General features: G+C 48.2%; 5 protein-coding genes across 5 annotated transcripts; 4 read left to right on the top strand and 1 right to left on the bottom strand.

The window, feature by feature from the left end:
* Positions 1-1,182: 1,182 nt before the first annotated feature.
* ONS95_006306 (uncharacterized protein) lies at positions 1,183-3,283 on the top strand. Its single transcript, XM_058499761.1, has 7 exons — positions 1,183-1,606; positions 1,747-1,934; positions 1,987-2,031; positions 2,077-2,292; positions 2,342-2,402; positions 2,449-2,785; positions 2,835-3,283. Exons 1-7 carry the CDS (start codon positions 1,289-1,291, stop codon positions 3,122-3,124), a joined length of 1,455 nt encoding a protein of 484 aa, XP_058350805.1. The 5' UTR covers positions 1,183-1,288; the 3' UTR covers positions 3,125-3,283.
* Positions 3,284-3,752: 469 nt separating this feature from the next.
* Positions 3,753-7,735, top strand: ONS95_006305 (uncharacterized protein). Its single transcript, XM_058499760.1, has 3 exons — positions 3,753-4,699; positions 4,757-5,722; positions 5,776-7,735. Exons 1-3 carry the CDS (start codon positions 4,462-4,464, stop codon positions 7,443-7,445), a joined length of 2,874 nt encoding a protein of 957 aa, XP_058350804.1. The 5' UTR covers positions 3,753-4,461; the 3' UTR covers positions 7,446-7,735.
* A 309-nt stretch (positions 7,736-8,044) lies between these two features.
* On the top strand, positions 8,045-9,552 carry ONS95_006304 (uncharacterized protein). The gene is made up of 2 exons (XM_058499759.1): positions 8,045-8,263; positions 8,312-9,552. The coding sequence occupies exons 1-2, from the start codon at positions 8,236-8,238 to the stop codon at positions 9,040-9,042; spliced, it is 759 nt and encodes a 252-aa protein (XP_058350803.1). The 5' UTR covers positions 8,045-8,235; the 3' UTR covers positions 9,043-9,552.
* Positions 9,553-9,861: 309 nt separating this feature from the next.
* ONS95_006303 (uncharacterized protein) lies at positions 9,862-12,804 on the top strand. Its single transcript, XM_058499758.1, has 5 exons — positions 9,862-10,123; positions 10,175-10,706; positions 10,767-10,987; positions 11,037-11,316; positions 11,371-12,804. The coding sequence occupies exons 1-5, from the start codon at positions 9,938-9,940 to the stop codon at positions 11,520-11,522; spliced, it is 1,371 nt and encodes a 456-aa protein (XP_058350802.1). The 5' UTR covers positions 9,862-9,937; the 3' UTR covers positions 11,523-12,804.
* ONS95_006302 (uncharacterized protein) lies at positions 11,915-12,804 on the bottom strand (the record flags this gene model as incomplete). Its single annotated transcript, XM_058499757.1, has 2 exons — positions 12,471-12,804; positions 11,915-12,424 (listed from the first exon to the last, which is right to left on the bottom strand). Exons 1-2 carry the CDS (start codon positions 12,570-12,572, stop codon positions 11,915-11,917), a joined length of 612 nt encoding a protein of 203 aa, XP_058350801.1. The 5' UTR covers positions 12,573-12,804.
* Positions 12,805-13,238: the final 434 nt, after the last annotated feature.

Genomic DNA, 13,238 nt, shown 5'->3' with positions numbered 1-13,238 from the left:
AAAAGATGTCGAGGGCAATGTCCAGGGCCGTCTTCAGAATTATTCAGGCTCTCGGCGTGTCGGCGTGCAGTGCAGTGCAGGTGGCTTTACCTCTAGCAAGCGCCAACGCCAACATCTCAAAGCCCGCAACCAAATCAGTGGCGCCGAAAAGGCTACGATCTAGATCTGTAATCAAAACACTCCCATCAAGCCTCCGTAGATTTCGCATTATTCGCATCCACGTTCCGCCCGCTCCATGTCTCAAATCCAGGTATCTAACCAGACCCAAGAATCAGGATCAGGCCACATACAGAAAGGAATATCCAACAGCGAACGAAATCGTACACCCAGTAGCTAGTAGTTCTGGACTTTTTCTAGGCAGGAATTTATTTCCACGGTAATGTAGCTATATTCAATGCAGCTCATGTAAGCAGCAAGCAGGCTTGTAAGCTTGATATTCCGAGCGACAGATATCTATTGGTTGGTTGGTTTGTTTACTTTTCTTGGCCTTGGCTTTTCAAGGATACACGTCACGTCAGCCTGGCAGGGCTAGGGAGGGCATATCAAACCTTAACCTACCCCTCGTGTGATTATTGAGGGTCGCGATGGCTCTTTGGTGAGATGTTGGATATTCGATTCCCGAGAGGGCTTGTAAGTTCAGATATGATACTGTACAGTATCAGCCAACGAAGTAAAGTGGTCGGCGAACCTACTTTAAAAAAACTACTTTGCAGTGTAGAGTTTGGAGATGTAATGTTAATTGACTCGCTAAGTTAAGAGTGACAGTGACATTTATTTAGCTCGGCGCTGGTAGGGTAGGGTAGGATGTGGTGGACCTACCTACCAGACGTGAGATGCGATGGGATGAGAAGAGGAGACGGGCTGGGATAGTGCATAAGCGAGTAAGGGTTTGGTTTGGCTGAGTAGTGTTTGTTTGGCTTCGCTTGGACTAGAGTTACCCAGATCCATGGATGCGTTTCCTTGTATTGCCATCCCGTATGCAGGTGAGGTGAGGTGGTTGGAAAACTCGAGGGTCTGGATTGTATTGGACTTCAGGTGCGGGGTTGTGCTTGGGTGTTCCAATGTGGTACCAACCAGGGCGGGGGAGGTGCGAATGGCGATGGTTGTGAGACTTGAGTATTTGAAGGTCGCTGCTTCCCCTCAGTGGGTGGATAGTTTTCTGTTTGTTGTTTCTCACCTTGAAGGTTTACTTCAGCTAGGTACTGGTAGTAAAGTACATCCAAGGAACTTCTCGTCTAACTCACAATATCCAAAGCTAAACAAACAAATCACAACACCCACCGTCACAATGCCCAGCGCAACAACCACCACCACCACCTCCCCCCTCGACTTCACCACCTTCAAGCACTGCATCAATGGCAGCCTCCTCTCAACCAAAACCCAACACCACGGCATCAACCCCTCGAACCTCACCTCCCTCCCTGACGTCCCCGTCGCCACTCCAGAAGACCTCGATAAAGCCGTCGCGGCAGCGAGGACAGCGTTCAAGTCATGGTCGAGGGTCCCGTGGGAGGAGAGGAAGAGGGCTGTCTTGGCGTTTGTGGATAGGTTGGAGGAGGAGAAGGATGAGTTTGTGAGGTTGTTGGTTACGGAGCAGGGGAAGCCGGTGAGTTGAGTCTTTTTTTGGTCTTGTTGGAGGGAGTGAGGGGTTTGGGTTTGGGTTGTGTGTTGTGTGGTGGTGGTGGTGGTTGTGACGGGGAGGTGGATGAGATGAGATGAGTGGTGCTGACGAGATATTCGAAATAGACTTTCCAAGCTGTTCAGGAACTCGCTGCTTCGGTGGCGTGGAGTCGGGTCTTTGCGAATTTGACGCTCTCAGAGGAGGTCATTGAGGATAATGAGGAGAGGAAGATTGTTAATAGGTTTACGCCTTTAGGAGTCGTGGCTGGGATTGTGCCGTGGAATTTCCCGAATTTGTTGGCTATGATGAAGATGTGAGTTTGAAGCATCTCCTGATAGTGAACGAGACTGACAGTGATCCATCAGAGCCCCAAGTGTCCTCGCTGGTAATGTCATTATTGTCAAACCATCGTAAGTCCATCTCTCTGCTGTGAAGTGTAATACTGACTGGGTTAGACCCTTCACGCCGTACAGCGGATTGAAACTGGTTGAGATGGCTCAGCAATTCTTCCCTCCTGGTGTCGTTCAGTCTTTGTCTGGTGATGATAATCTTGGACCTTGGATCACTTCTCATCCTGGTATTGACAAGATCTCGTTCACGGGATCGAGTCGTACCGGAAAGTTGGTTGCTGCCAGTGCTGCGAAAACTCTCAAACGTGTGACGCTGGAGCTGTGAGTATCTTCTGCTCATTTGTTATATCACCACTGACAACCTTTTCAGAGGAGGCAATGATGCAGCAATTATTATGCCAGACGTTGATATTGAGAAAGTTGCTCCTCAGGTAAAGCTCACCACGCTGTGACAGACTTTTTTGCTGATAATCACAGATCGCAACTTTTGCCTTCCTCAACTCCGGTCAAATCTGCCTCTGCATCAAGCGCATTTTCATCCACAAATCCATCTATCGCCCTTTTGTCGACGCCATGGCTCGTCATGCAAAGACGCTTCAAGTTGGCGATGGTTTTGCAGCAGGTACTTTCTGCGGTCCCATTCAAAATTCAATGCAGTATGAACGAGTCAAGGGATTCTTCTCTGAAATCGAAAAGGAGAAATGGAATGTTGCTTGTGGAGGCAAGGTCGACAAGACAAATGGATATTTCATCACTCCTACCATTATCGACAATCCAGCTGATAATGCTAGAATCGTGACTGAGGAGCCTTTTGGTAAACACTCATTGCCACTTTCAATTGGAGCAGAAGCTGACACTTGCAGGTCCCATCGTTCCGACTCTCTCCTGGGAGACCGAAGAGGAAGTCATTGAGCGAGCCAATGCCACAAACATGGGTCTCGGCGCTTCTGTTTGGTCGAAAGACACTGCGAAGGCGGATCAAATCGCGAGACAGCTTGAAGCCGGTACTGTCTGGGTTAATAACCATTTCGACTTGTCGCCTATGGCTCCATTTGGTGGGTTTAAGGAGAGTGGTCTGGGTGTGGAGATGGGTACTGGTGGGTTGAAGGCGTTGTGCAATTCGCAGACTTTGATGATTAATAAGAAGGCTTGAGGGGATTGAGGGGGTGGGGTAATTGATTAAAAGTGTGTGTTTTCGTTGGGATGGTGTATTTGTAGTTTGATTGCTTTGTTGATATGTTATTTTTGATTGTGCTCGTCTGAGACGTACCAATGCCAACTTTGCATTGCCAAGTGCAAATTCTCATTTGAACCTTTTATTTTTGCGTAGAGTATTCATTGATTGAGTGATTCTTGACCGATGCTCGAGCTTGAACATCGTCCCGTACTCGTATGCACCTGCACAAACGCAAAGCAAGGCATTCAAGTTAACGCAGGTATGCGGCCCGAAAGAGAAGGGAAGCATTTCGGCGAGAATAATGGCGATTCCCTCGGGCCAAGACGTTTGTCAGAAAGAAAGGCCCGTTAAGCGTCGTGAAATAATGCAGCCAAGGATTTTTCGACCCCAGATCTTCACTTTCTCACTCGAGGTCCTCTCCTCATCCCATTTTTGTGCTGTTGTTCCCCACAACTCTTGTTATGGGCGCGGGGTGGGGCTTATTCTGTAGGTATAAGTACCTAAGCGAATGGTGGAAGGGGGGGGGGGGACGGGAGGGGCTTAGGGGCTTGATGGGGATGTGCTGTGAAGCCTGTGATATGCTGGAGGGGAGCGCTAGGGGTGTGCCAAGGCGCCTGGGAGAGGAGAGGAGGCGGAGGATGAGGAGGATGGGGAGGATGAGCGTCATGCCAAGTGTATGATGGATGGGTTGGCGAGGTTGGGTTGGCTGAAGTGAAGATCATCAAGTTTTTTATTATGATTATTATTTTGGTGGAACGGGATTCGATTTCCTGGGTTTAAGACCCTACCCTTACCCTGCTGGCCATGAAGATAAAGTGAGTGAGATTGAGTTTTGTGTGGGTTTTATTATTATTATGGATGAGGGGAACTACTTATGCTCGGGGGACTTATTATCGTTGCTTGATCCATATGTGCCCACGCTTGGGAGATGGGTTTACCTAAGGTAGTTTTAGATGTGGAGATGGACATGGAGATGGATAGCGGGGGCGGGGTTTGCGTCTTACCTACGAGTACTACTGCACAAGCACTCAAGCAGGCCACTTTTTGTCTGTCCCTGGGACGGACGGACGTCATTTTGGATGGGGTTTGGATATGTCGGTGTTACTTAATGGTGTCCCAAGGAGCCGAAGTATGTCCTAGTGTCACGTATGACAAAGTGATGCCATGTTTTTTCGAGTTTGGATTTTTAGTGAAGGTATCCATCCAGTGGCGGGTTACCTTTGCATCGGGTCGACCAGACAAGAAAAGTATAAATACCGGACGACCAGCACTGGATTGCGATACTTGAGAATTACAGACCTTATATCGTCACCATGTTGCGTCAATTTGTTACGGGTCTTGTATTGGCGAGCTCTGCCTCGGGAGCTGCTGTTTCTATTTCGCGTAGACAGGCTGAAGGTGCTACGAGAGAGAGTTGTCCTGGATATGTTGCTTCGGATGTGCAGCAGACGGGGACGGGGTTGACTGCGAATCTGAATTTGGCAGGAGAGGCTTGTAATGTTTATGGAACTGATGTACCGGAGTTGAAACTAATTGTTAAGTATGATACTGGTAAGTTTGCTCCCCATGCGGCGTTTTGGGGTGTTTAATTGATAATGAGAAATGTAGAATCTCGTCTGCACGTCAAGATCGAAGACGCAGGCCAAGTCGCCTACCAAGTCCCTACCAGTGTCTTCCCAACACCCAGTTCCAACGCCTCTGTCTCGGGGGATGAGTCCGACTTGGAATTTTCTCATGAGACATCACCATTCAGCTTCAAAGTCACGCGGAAGTCAAGTGGTGAAATACTTTTCGACACTTCTGCTGCAAGCTTCATTTTCGAAGACCAGTATCTTCGTCTCCGGACTTCCTTGCCGGAAGACCCTAATTTGTACGGGCTTGGCGAACATACCGACTCTCTGCGTCTCAACACCACGGATTACACACGTACACTCTGGTCTCGAGATTCATATGGCGTACCATCCGGCCAGAACCTCTACGGGAACCACCCTATTTATTTCGACCACCGAGGCGAGAATGGCACCCACGGCGTTTTCATGCTCTCCAGCTCTGGCATGGACGTCAAAATCAACCGCACGGAAGAAGACGGCCAATACCTCGAGTACAACATGATGTCCGGCATCATCGACCTGTACTTCCTCTCCGGGCCGACCCCCAACGAAGTCGCGCAGCAGTATTCAGAAGTGACTCAAAAAGCCGCCATGATGCCCTACTGGGGTTTCGGATACCACCAATGCCGGTACGGGTATCGGGATTTCTACTCCATCGCTGAAGTGATATATAACTACTCTTCGTCTGGAATCCCGCTCGAGACGATGTGGACGGATATCGATTACATGTATGAGCGGTATATCATGACGACGGATCCGGATCGCTTCCCCCTTGCGAGGGTGAGGGAGGTTGTGGATTATTTGCATGAGCATGGGCAGAAGTATATTGTTATGGTGGATCCGGCGATGGCGTTTCAGGAGGAGAGGGAGGGTGGGTTGCCGTATGAGACGTTTTTGAGGGGGAGGGACCAAGGGGTCTTGTTGCAGAAGAATGGGAGTATTTATCAGGGTGTTGTTTGGCCTGGTATGTACAATTTGAAGAGATGAGGACTAAATAGCTGCTAATATTGTGAAAAGGAGTTACTGCTTTCCCGGATTGGTTCCATCCTGACACGCAAGAATACTGGACGAACGAATTCCTGGAATTTTTTGACGCGGATATCGGAGTCGATATTGATGCTCTCTGGATCGATATGAATGAAGCTGCTAATTTCAACTACTTTGGCGAAGATCCTCAAGAGAGCGCCGAGGAACGTGGTTTCCCACCTACCAGACCGGCTTTGAGATCAGCTCCTCGTCCTATTCCAGGATTCCCGCAGGCCTTTCAGCCAGATCCAAACTCGCCTTATCCACCTGATAGTCTTGGGTACGCACCACCGTGGTTGTCACCTCCAGCATCACCAAATACCAAGCGAGGAATTGCCTCGAATCCAGTTCTGGAGAAGAGACAAGTACAAGCTCAAGATCCTATTGGGTTCCCGAATCGCAACTTGCTTGAACCTCCCTACCAAATCGATAACGCAAATACAGTCGAGACATACGGCGGAGTCTCCAACTTCACACTCGACACCGACATCGTCCATTTCGACGGCCACGTCGAACTCGACGTCCACAACCTCTACGGCTCAATGATGTCCTCCTTCTCCCGCAACGCCATGTCAGCGCGCCGTCCAGGCCTCCGCCCCATGGTAATCACGCGCTCCACCTTCGCGGGCAGCGGACACACCGTCGGGAAATGGCTCGGCGACAACCTCTCCACCTGGCCGCTCTACCGGAACTCCATCCAGGGGATGCTCGACTTCGCCGCCCTGTACCAGATGCCCATGGTGGGCAGCGACGTGTGCGGCTTCGGCGGGAACACGACCGAGATGCTATGCGCGAGGTGGGCTACGCTGGGGGCGTTTAATCCGTTCTTTAGGAATCATAATGGCGATTCGAGTATCCCGCAGGAGTTCTTTCTGTGGGAGAGTGTCGCTGAGGCGGCGAGGGGCGCGATTGATATTAGGTATAGGTTGTTGGATTATATCTATACGGCGATGCGGAAGCAATCTACAACTGGCACACCGATTCTCAACCCGATATTTTTCCTGTACCCGAATGATTCGAAGACGTTTGATATCGAGTTGCAGTTCTTCTATGGTGAGAATTTACTCGTTTCGCCTGTCACGGAGGAGAATAGCACGAGTGTGGAGGTTTATTTACCGGATGATATTTTCTATGATTTTAAGACGTATGAGAAAGTCCAGGGCAAGGGGGAGAAGGTTAATTTTACGGATGTACCGTTCACGGAGATTCCGCTGCATATTCGAGGGGGCTCGATTATACCCTTACGCAATGCATCGGCGTACACGACTACCGAAGTGCGTAAACAGCCGTTCAATTTCCTGATTGCGCCCTCTGCGGGTGGTGATGCTAAGGGAGAGCTGTATCTCGATGATGGGGTGAGTATTGTTCAGAACGCGACCTCGGAGATTGAGATGAGGTATGCAGGGAAGGAGTTGTGTGTTGGTGGGAGCTTTGGGTATAAGGGGGAGGGGGAAGAGGAGGGGAATTGGTTGAATGAGGTTATTGTGCTTGGTGTTGAGGAGGAGCCTAAGGGTGCGTATTGGAGTAAGGATGGGGAGGAGGGGAAGACGGTTTGGGTTACTTGTCCGGAGGGGGGATGGAGGTATGATGCTGAGAGGCAGGCGTTGAGTGTTGTGGTGGGGCAGAGGTTGGATGGGGGGATTAGGGTTAAGTATGAGTAGACTGGTTGGGATGGAAATAGGAAGAAAATTTAATCTTGCAAGGAGCATTTTAGTATAAGTTGTAGGAAACATCGCGTTTTCGTTCTACGGCTATGCAGTGTTGATATTTTGATACGCGGAAACTCAATTCAAGATCTCGCTTAAAGCCGCGGTTTTGCTTGATGGGATGGTGAAGAGGGGGAGCGTACCTAGGCAGGTTTCAAAAATGCTTGCTTAAACACGACGAGAAACAATATTTCGAGACAAAACTTCTGGGAGTTCTTCAAGCTTCTGCAAGTAAAATAAAAGTGGTTCCTATTCTGTACTCTGCCACAAGGAGTCGTGGCCGCTAGCCAGTCCAAACCTCTTCCCTGGACAGCAATACGAAAACAGTTCGCACCTCCAAAAGTATCTACACTCCACTCTTATCTCTGGCGTTCGATATACAAGGTCTCCTTGATCCTAGGAACCAGGTTTGAATATCTGACGATTGGGTTTAGATACCAATGTGGGAAATCCGTATGTCAGCATCGACTGTTGGATGACATTTTAACGCCGCTATTTCCGAGGATCATATATTGCGGGAGCCGGCTGTTAATGTTGGAACGTCATTTGGTCTCCTTGTGTAGTTGATTTTTGTCAATTAAAGTTAAATTCGAAACGTAGTCCCAGATATCCTAAGATTTATTGTTAATGGAAGAGCTACAAATGCCTACCAAATTATTGCCTGTCTATATTGTTTTGGTTCTACACATTTGAGTCCTCATTTTGACTTTGACAAGGACTGTCAGCTATTGCTTGATTTCTCAAGATGTCTTCCGGTCCTCCTATCAATAATGGTTCGTTACATTCCAGATGATTCAGAACAACTCGCTAACGGGAATCAGGTATATCATTCACCAAGATCCTCCACCACGACACCTACCCCTTCATCGACCCCACCGAAGTGAACCACACCGGCCACTACATCTTCATCTCAGGCGCCTCCAAAGGCGTAGGTCGCGCCACAGCCATCTCATTCGCCCAAGCCGGCGCATCCGGAATCGCACTCGGCGCACGCTCAGACTTCGGCACCACCATCTCTCACGAAATCCTCACCGCAGCTCTCAAAGCAGGCAAACACCCTCCCCCTGAAATCCTAACCCTCACCCTCGACGTAACAGACCCCTCATCCGTCCAAGCAGCCGCAAAGCAAACCGAGACCGCATTCGGCAGACTCGACATCCTGATCAACAACGCCGGATACCTGAGCCCCTTCGTCCCACTCCTAGTAGCAGATATGGACGACCACTGGCGGAACTTTGAGGTTAATTTAAAAGGGGTGTATTTGATGACGAGGGCGTTTTTGCCGTTGATGTTGCAAGGGGGGGAGAAGACGGTTGTTAATGTTTGTAGTAGGGGTGCTCATATGACTTTCCCTGGGGGTGGGGGGTATCAGACGGCGAAGTTTGCGCTGTTGAGGGTTGCGGAGTTTTTGATGGTGGAGTATGGGGGGAGGGGGCTGTTGGCGTTTAGTGTGCATCCGACGAGTGCATTGACGGAGTTGGGGAGGGGGATGCCGGAGGGGGCGCATCATCGTGAGTGCTTTTTATATTTCTGGATTGAAAGTGATGAATAGTGGAGGCTGATGATGAGTAGTTTTGGTGGATACGCTGCAGATTGCGTCGGATACGATGTGTTTTCTGACGGCGAAGAGACGCGAGTGGCTTGCGGGGAGGTATGTGGATTGTGGATGGGATATGCCGGAGTTTTTGAGTAGGGAGAAGGAGATTGTTGAGGGTGGGAAGTTGGTTATGAGGATGGTGTTTTGAATTGCCCTTTGGTTAGCCGAGCGATCGGGAACAGCTGGGAAAGAGAGCGAGGTACTTAAAACTGGCCTTCATTAGAGGAGTCAGAATTTTATATAGTATCAATTGTGCTTTCTTGGCACGTAGTGGTGCAATATGACATGTTTATTCGGATTTTCAATGGACTGGTCAAGGATGGATAATGGATTGGTATCCACGAATGTCTTGGCTTGCTTCTGATCCAAATCCACGGTCTTCTGATGAGCAGAGCATCATACTCTCGAGATCTTGATCTGGAAAGTGTGTGTGAGCTTATTTTCGGCTCTAATGGCATATAATAGTCAAGTGAAGGGGGCTACTTCACACGTGATCGTGGTGAACGTTCGCCAGCTTCAACAGTGCAGATACATCTGTTCCGCACCTTTTAACCTTTTCCGTTGCTATCTTCAGTCTTTTCACAATCTCGGTTCTCTTTAATAATTCCCAAAGTTCATTTGTGAGACCATTTCGTGTGATAGCATCGTGCCATATTGCAGTCACTGTTGGTCAGGGGTACAAGCTTAGGTAAGGTACGGATAGACACATCCGTTGTACCTTCCTTATCTTCTGATTGTTGGAAAGTCTCTTCGTAAACAAAAATAAATATTGAACCTGAGTTGCTCACGATCGATTACTTTCATCATGCACCCGTTGAAGTTGATCTAGCAGCGTCTTCATATTGGCAGCATGGACGATCACTTCATTTCTCTCGATGGTGCACAACTCTACCTCAAAAATCCATCTTCACGCGACCTTTCGGTCTTCTTAGCAATCATTTCCGCATTATTCGTCCTATTATCTCCCGTCCGTATCTGGAAATTGCGCAGCGAGTCTCTCAAAGTGGTCCGCAAGCGCCAGAACCTCTCAAAGCTGGTAAGATCACGTGCTGCGTCCAACTGCATCTCCAGCTGACGACTTACGGAGACTTTGAGCTTCGTATATATCGTTTTGAAGCTTGTCCTATTACTTTCCACGATTCTCGCACCTGAAGCATCTTCCCGAGTATACTTGGAAAATGCATGCATCTCCTTCGCTGCTGCATGCATGCTGGTTCTCCTGTCATTCCTTGAGCATGTCCGTTCGATACGCCCTTCATCGCTGATACTACGGTTCCTCGCGATCTCGGTGGTTGCGCATGCCATTCAACTTTGGCTGTTTGGCTACCAACAGCCAAATCCAGGCAATCTTGGACCTCAGCTCACCCAGATATGTGTGGAACTCGCTCTTCTGGTCAGTGAGTCCAGATCGAAGAAATCTATCCTGAAGCCGCAGTACCAAGATCTATCGCCTGAAAAACTGTCGAGTATATTCGGCAGGATTTTTTTTGGGTGGATCAATGCCGTAATGGTGAAAGGTCATGGAAAGATTCTCACCCAGACGGACCTTTCAGACGTTGATAGGAAGTTGTCTTCGAATTCTTTGCGAAGAAATATATTGCTGTCATGGGACCAGAGAGGTACGAGAATCCCGAACCACATTTTTTGACCGCTAGGTCCATTTTCTGATGTTTTTACAGCCAAGCCTGAAGATATCAGAACGCTGCCGCTGGTTTTACTCAAATGCTTGTCGAAATCTTTCACGGCTGCCATTCTACCCCGTATCTGTCTCATTATCTTTCGTTATTCACAAACAGTGTTAATCAGCCTCACCATTCGATTTGTCAAGAACCCTCGGACAGATCGAGACAGTGGCTTCAGGCTTGTGCTTGTTGCTTTGTTCGTTTATGTTGGCCTCGCGGTAGGTTTTCCCTCCATCAGCTCCTGATACGAACTTACTGATAGTCAAGATCTCCACTGCGGTATATAAACACTGTTTGAATAGATTGAAAGTCATTATCAGAGGCTCTCGCGTAGCCTTGATATATCATCGAGCACTTGAAGGCGAAAGCGGCAAACACGAAGACGGGAACGTTGTGACCTTGCTGAACTCGGACGTAGAAAGCATCGATACAGTTGGAGAGATGTTTCATGAGACTTGGGCGCAGCTACTTGAAGTAGTGGTTGGGACTGCGCTGCTAACCAGGCAAATTGGCTGGCTCTCTCCCGTGCCGCTAGTCCTCGTATTCTGTAAGTAGTTTGTCAGACTCATGCCCAGGAACAATTGTTCTGACTTGGAGAAAGTCTGTTCCAGAATGAGCAAGTATGTCGCGAAATATCTTCGTAGCAGACAGAAGGCTTGGAATGTTGCCATTCAGAAACGCTTAGCAATGATAACCGCAATGTTGGGATCTGTAAACCTCACACTCAGCGGCCAGAGGAAACTCAGGGGCTGAATTGTATGGTATTGGTACGTCTAAAGAGAGAAAGGAGAAAGAGAGCGTAGGGCTCTCCCAATGTAGGTAACTAAGCTAGTGCAAGCACGTGACCCACAACAGGATCTGCCAAAAGTATGAAGATGCTTGGACTCGCAGAAGAGATCAAGTCGAAAATTACTGCTCTCCGGATAGAAGAGATCCAAACAGCGAAGAAGCTTAGGTGGATGATGGTTGCTTACAATGCTAGTGGTAAGTGAACTCTCCAATGACTAATCTATGAACGTCGGAGACTCCCAATTTTGGACTCCAGAATAAGAACACCCACATCTAATGATTAAATTTTCTTTCCTCCGGTCAATTGTTTTTTAGGAAGCTTTAGATAAAACTCCATTACCTCAAACTCTCCAAGCCTAGCCCTTCTGTCCTTTCTTCTTCTTCTGCTTACCAGAGACACTCTCACTCGCATTCTTCTCTTTCTCTTTTGACTGGCCAAGACCGGTCCTCCTCAACCTGCTCAAGAACTTCTCATTCTTCAAATCTTCTTTCGTAATGCCAAAGACTGCTTGATAAATTGGGCCCATGTCATGGGGTCCACATGGTCGAGCATCACCACTTGCTCTGCGCTTTTTAAAGAAATTTTGGAGATAGGATTTGATAGCGGCTTCGATGGTCATTGTCTCGGGTGTTGGTACTTCTTTGCTGCTTTCATCGACTTCGTTGGGATTATCTATACAGAGAGACTCGAATTCTGGGATCTCGTTCAGCGATGAGGGCGAAACCAGTGTAGCTTTAATCATCATGGCTTCCTCGGGTGAGAAGTAAGGGCCGCTAATGTATAGCTCATCAGTTGTGGCTAAAGTACGTGCTTCACTGGCTCGGTCACTGGCGATGTTACAGAGATCATAGAGTAGGATGTGAATCTGCTACTATTAGCATATATGTTAATAGGATGAGAGGCGTGCTTACCTTGTACCAGATCTCCGAGTTTGATTGGAGGCTTAACAGAGTTGATGTTGAGGTACTAGATTGCTTCTTTCTCGTAGTAGCAGGTACCTTCGATTTGGTCATCTTGATTATCTTGTTTTAAGTAAGGATTTAGGTAAGGGAATGTTGAAGCGCAGCTTTTGAGATGATGGAAGATAAACGAGGTGGCGAGGTGGCGAGGTGGTAGAGAGTTGTGGTAAGTGTATTTGGCGTAAGAAAGGTGGTCCTAGGGGGTAACAAGTAGGTGTGTGTAAGAGTTGTCGTTCTGTTCGTAGGGGCTCCCGAGTCGAAGGGTTGGTAGTGAAAATGTAGGATGTGCCTTCTATGGATAGAAAATAAAATTGAAGCATCTAGCTAGCAGATGACTTATATTGCTTGCCGATTCCAGTTAGTGGGCATATTTTGGCGGTCAGCTCTAAACGGAAAGCTTCGAGGCGGTGAATTTAGTTCTGCCGGCAGTATAGGTTAGCGAGGGAGCATAAAGCTCTATAACACTTCAAGATTCAACCCTCTCGATCTCATTCCTCCAACTCTGATGATTCTCGATGATCTTGCAACTTCAATATTTTAACTTCTTATCTGGAAAGGGTGTTGCTCTGCATCAGCAGATAGGTGGTCTAAGTCTTCAGCAACAAGCATCACAACCGGGAACTGCTAGACAACTAGCGAAGAAGAGTAGCCAGTTCTTCAAAAGTATTTTTGGGAAGAGGGGTGGAGGTCGTAGGGATGATACTTCAGGTGCTGGTGGAA

This window comes from Cadophora gregata, assembly GCF_030347475.1.
Source record: "Cadophora gregata isolate MNR1 chromosome Unknown scaffold_17, whole genome shotgun sequence".
In the NCBI taxonomy this organism is placed as follows: domain Eukaryota; kingdom Fungi; phylum Ascomycota; class Leotiomycetes; order Helotiales; family Ploettnerulaceae; genus Cadophora; species Cadophora gregata.
This window is presented reverse-complemented; position numbering and strand designations above follow the sequence as displayed.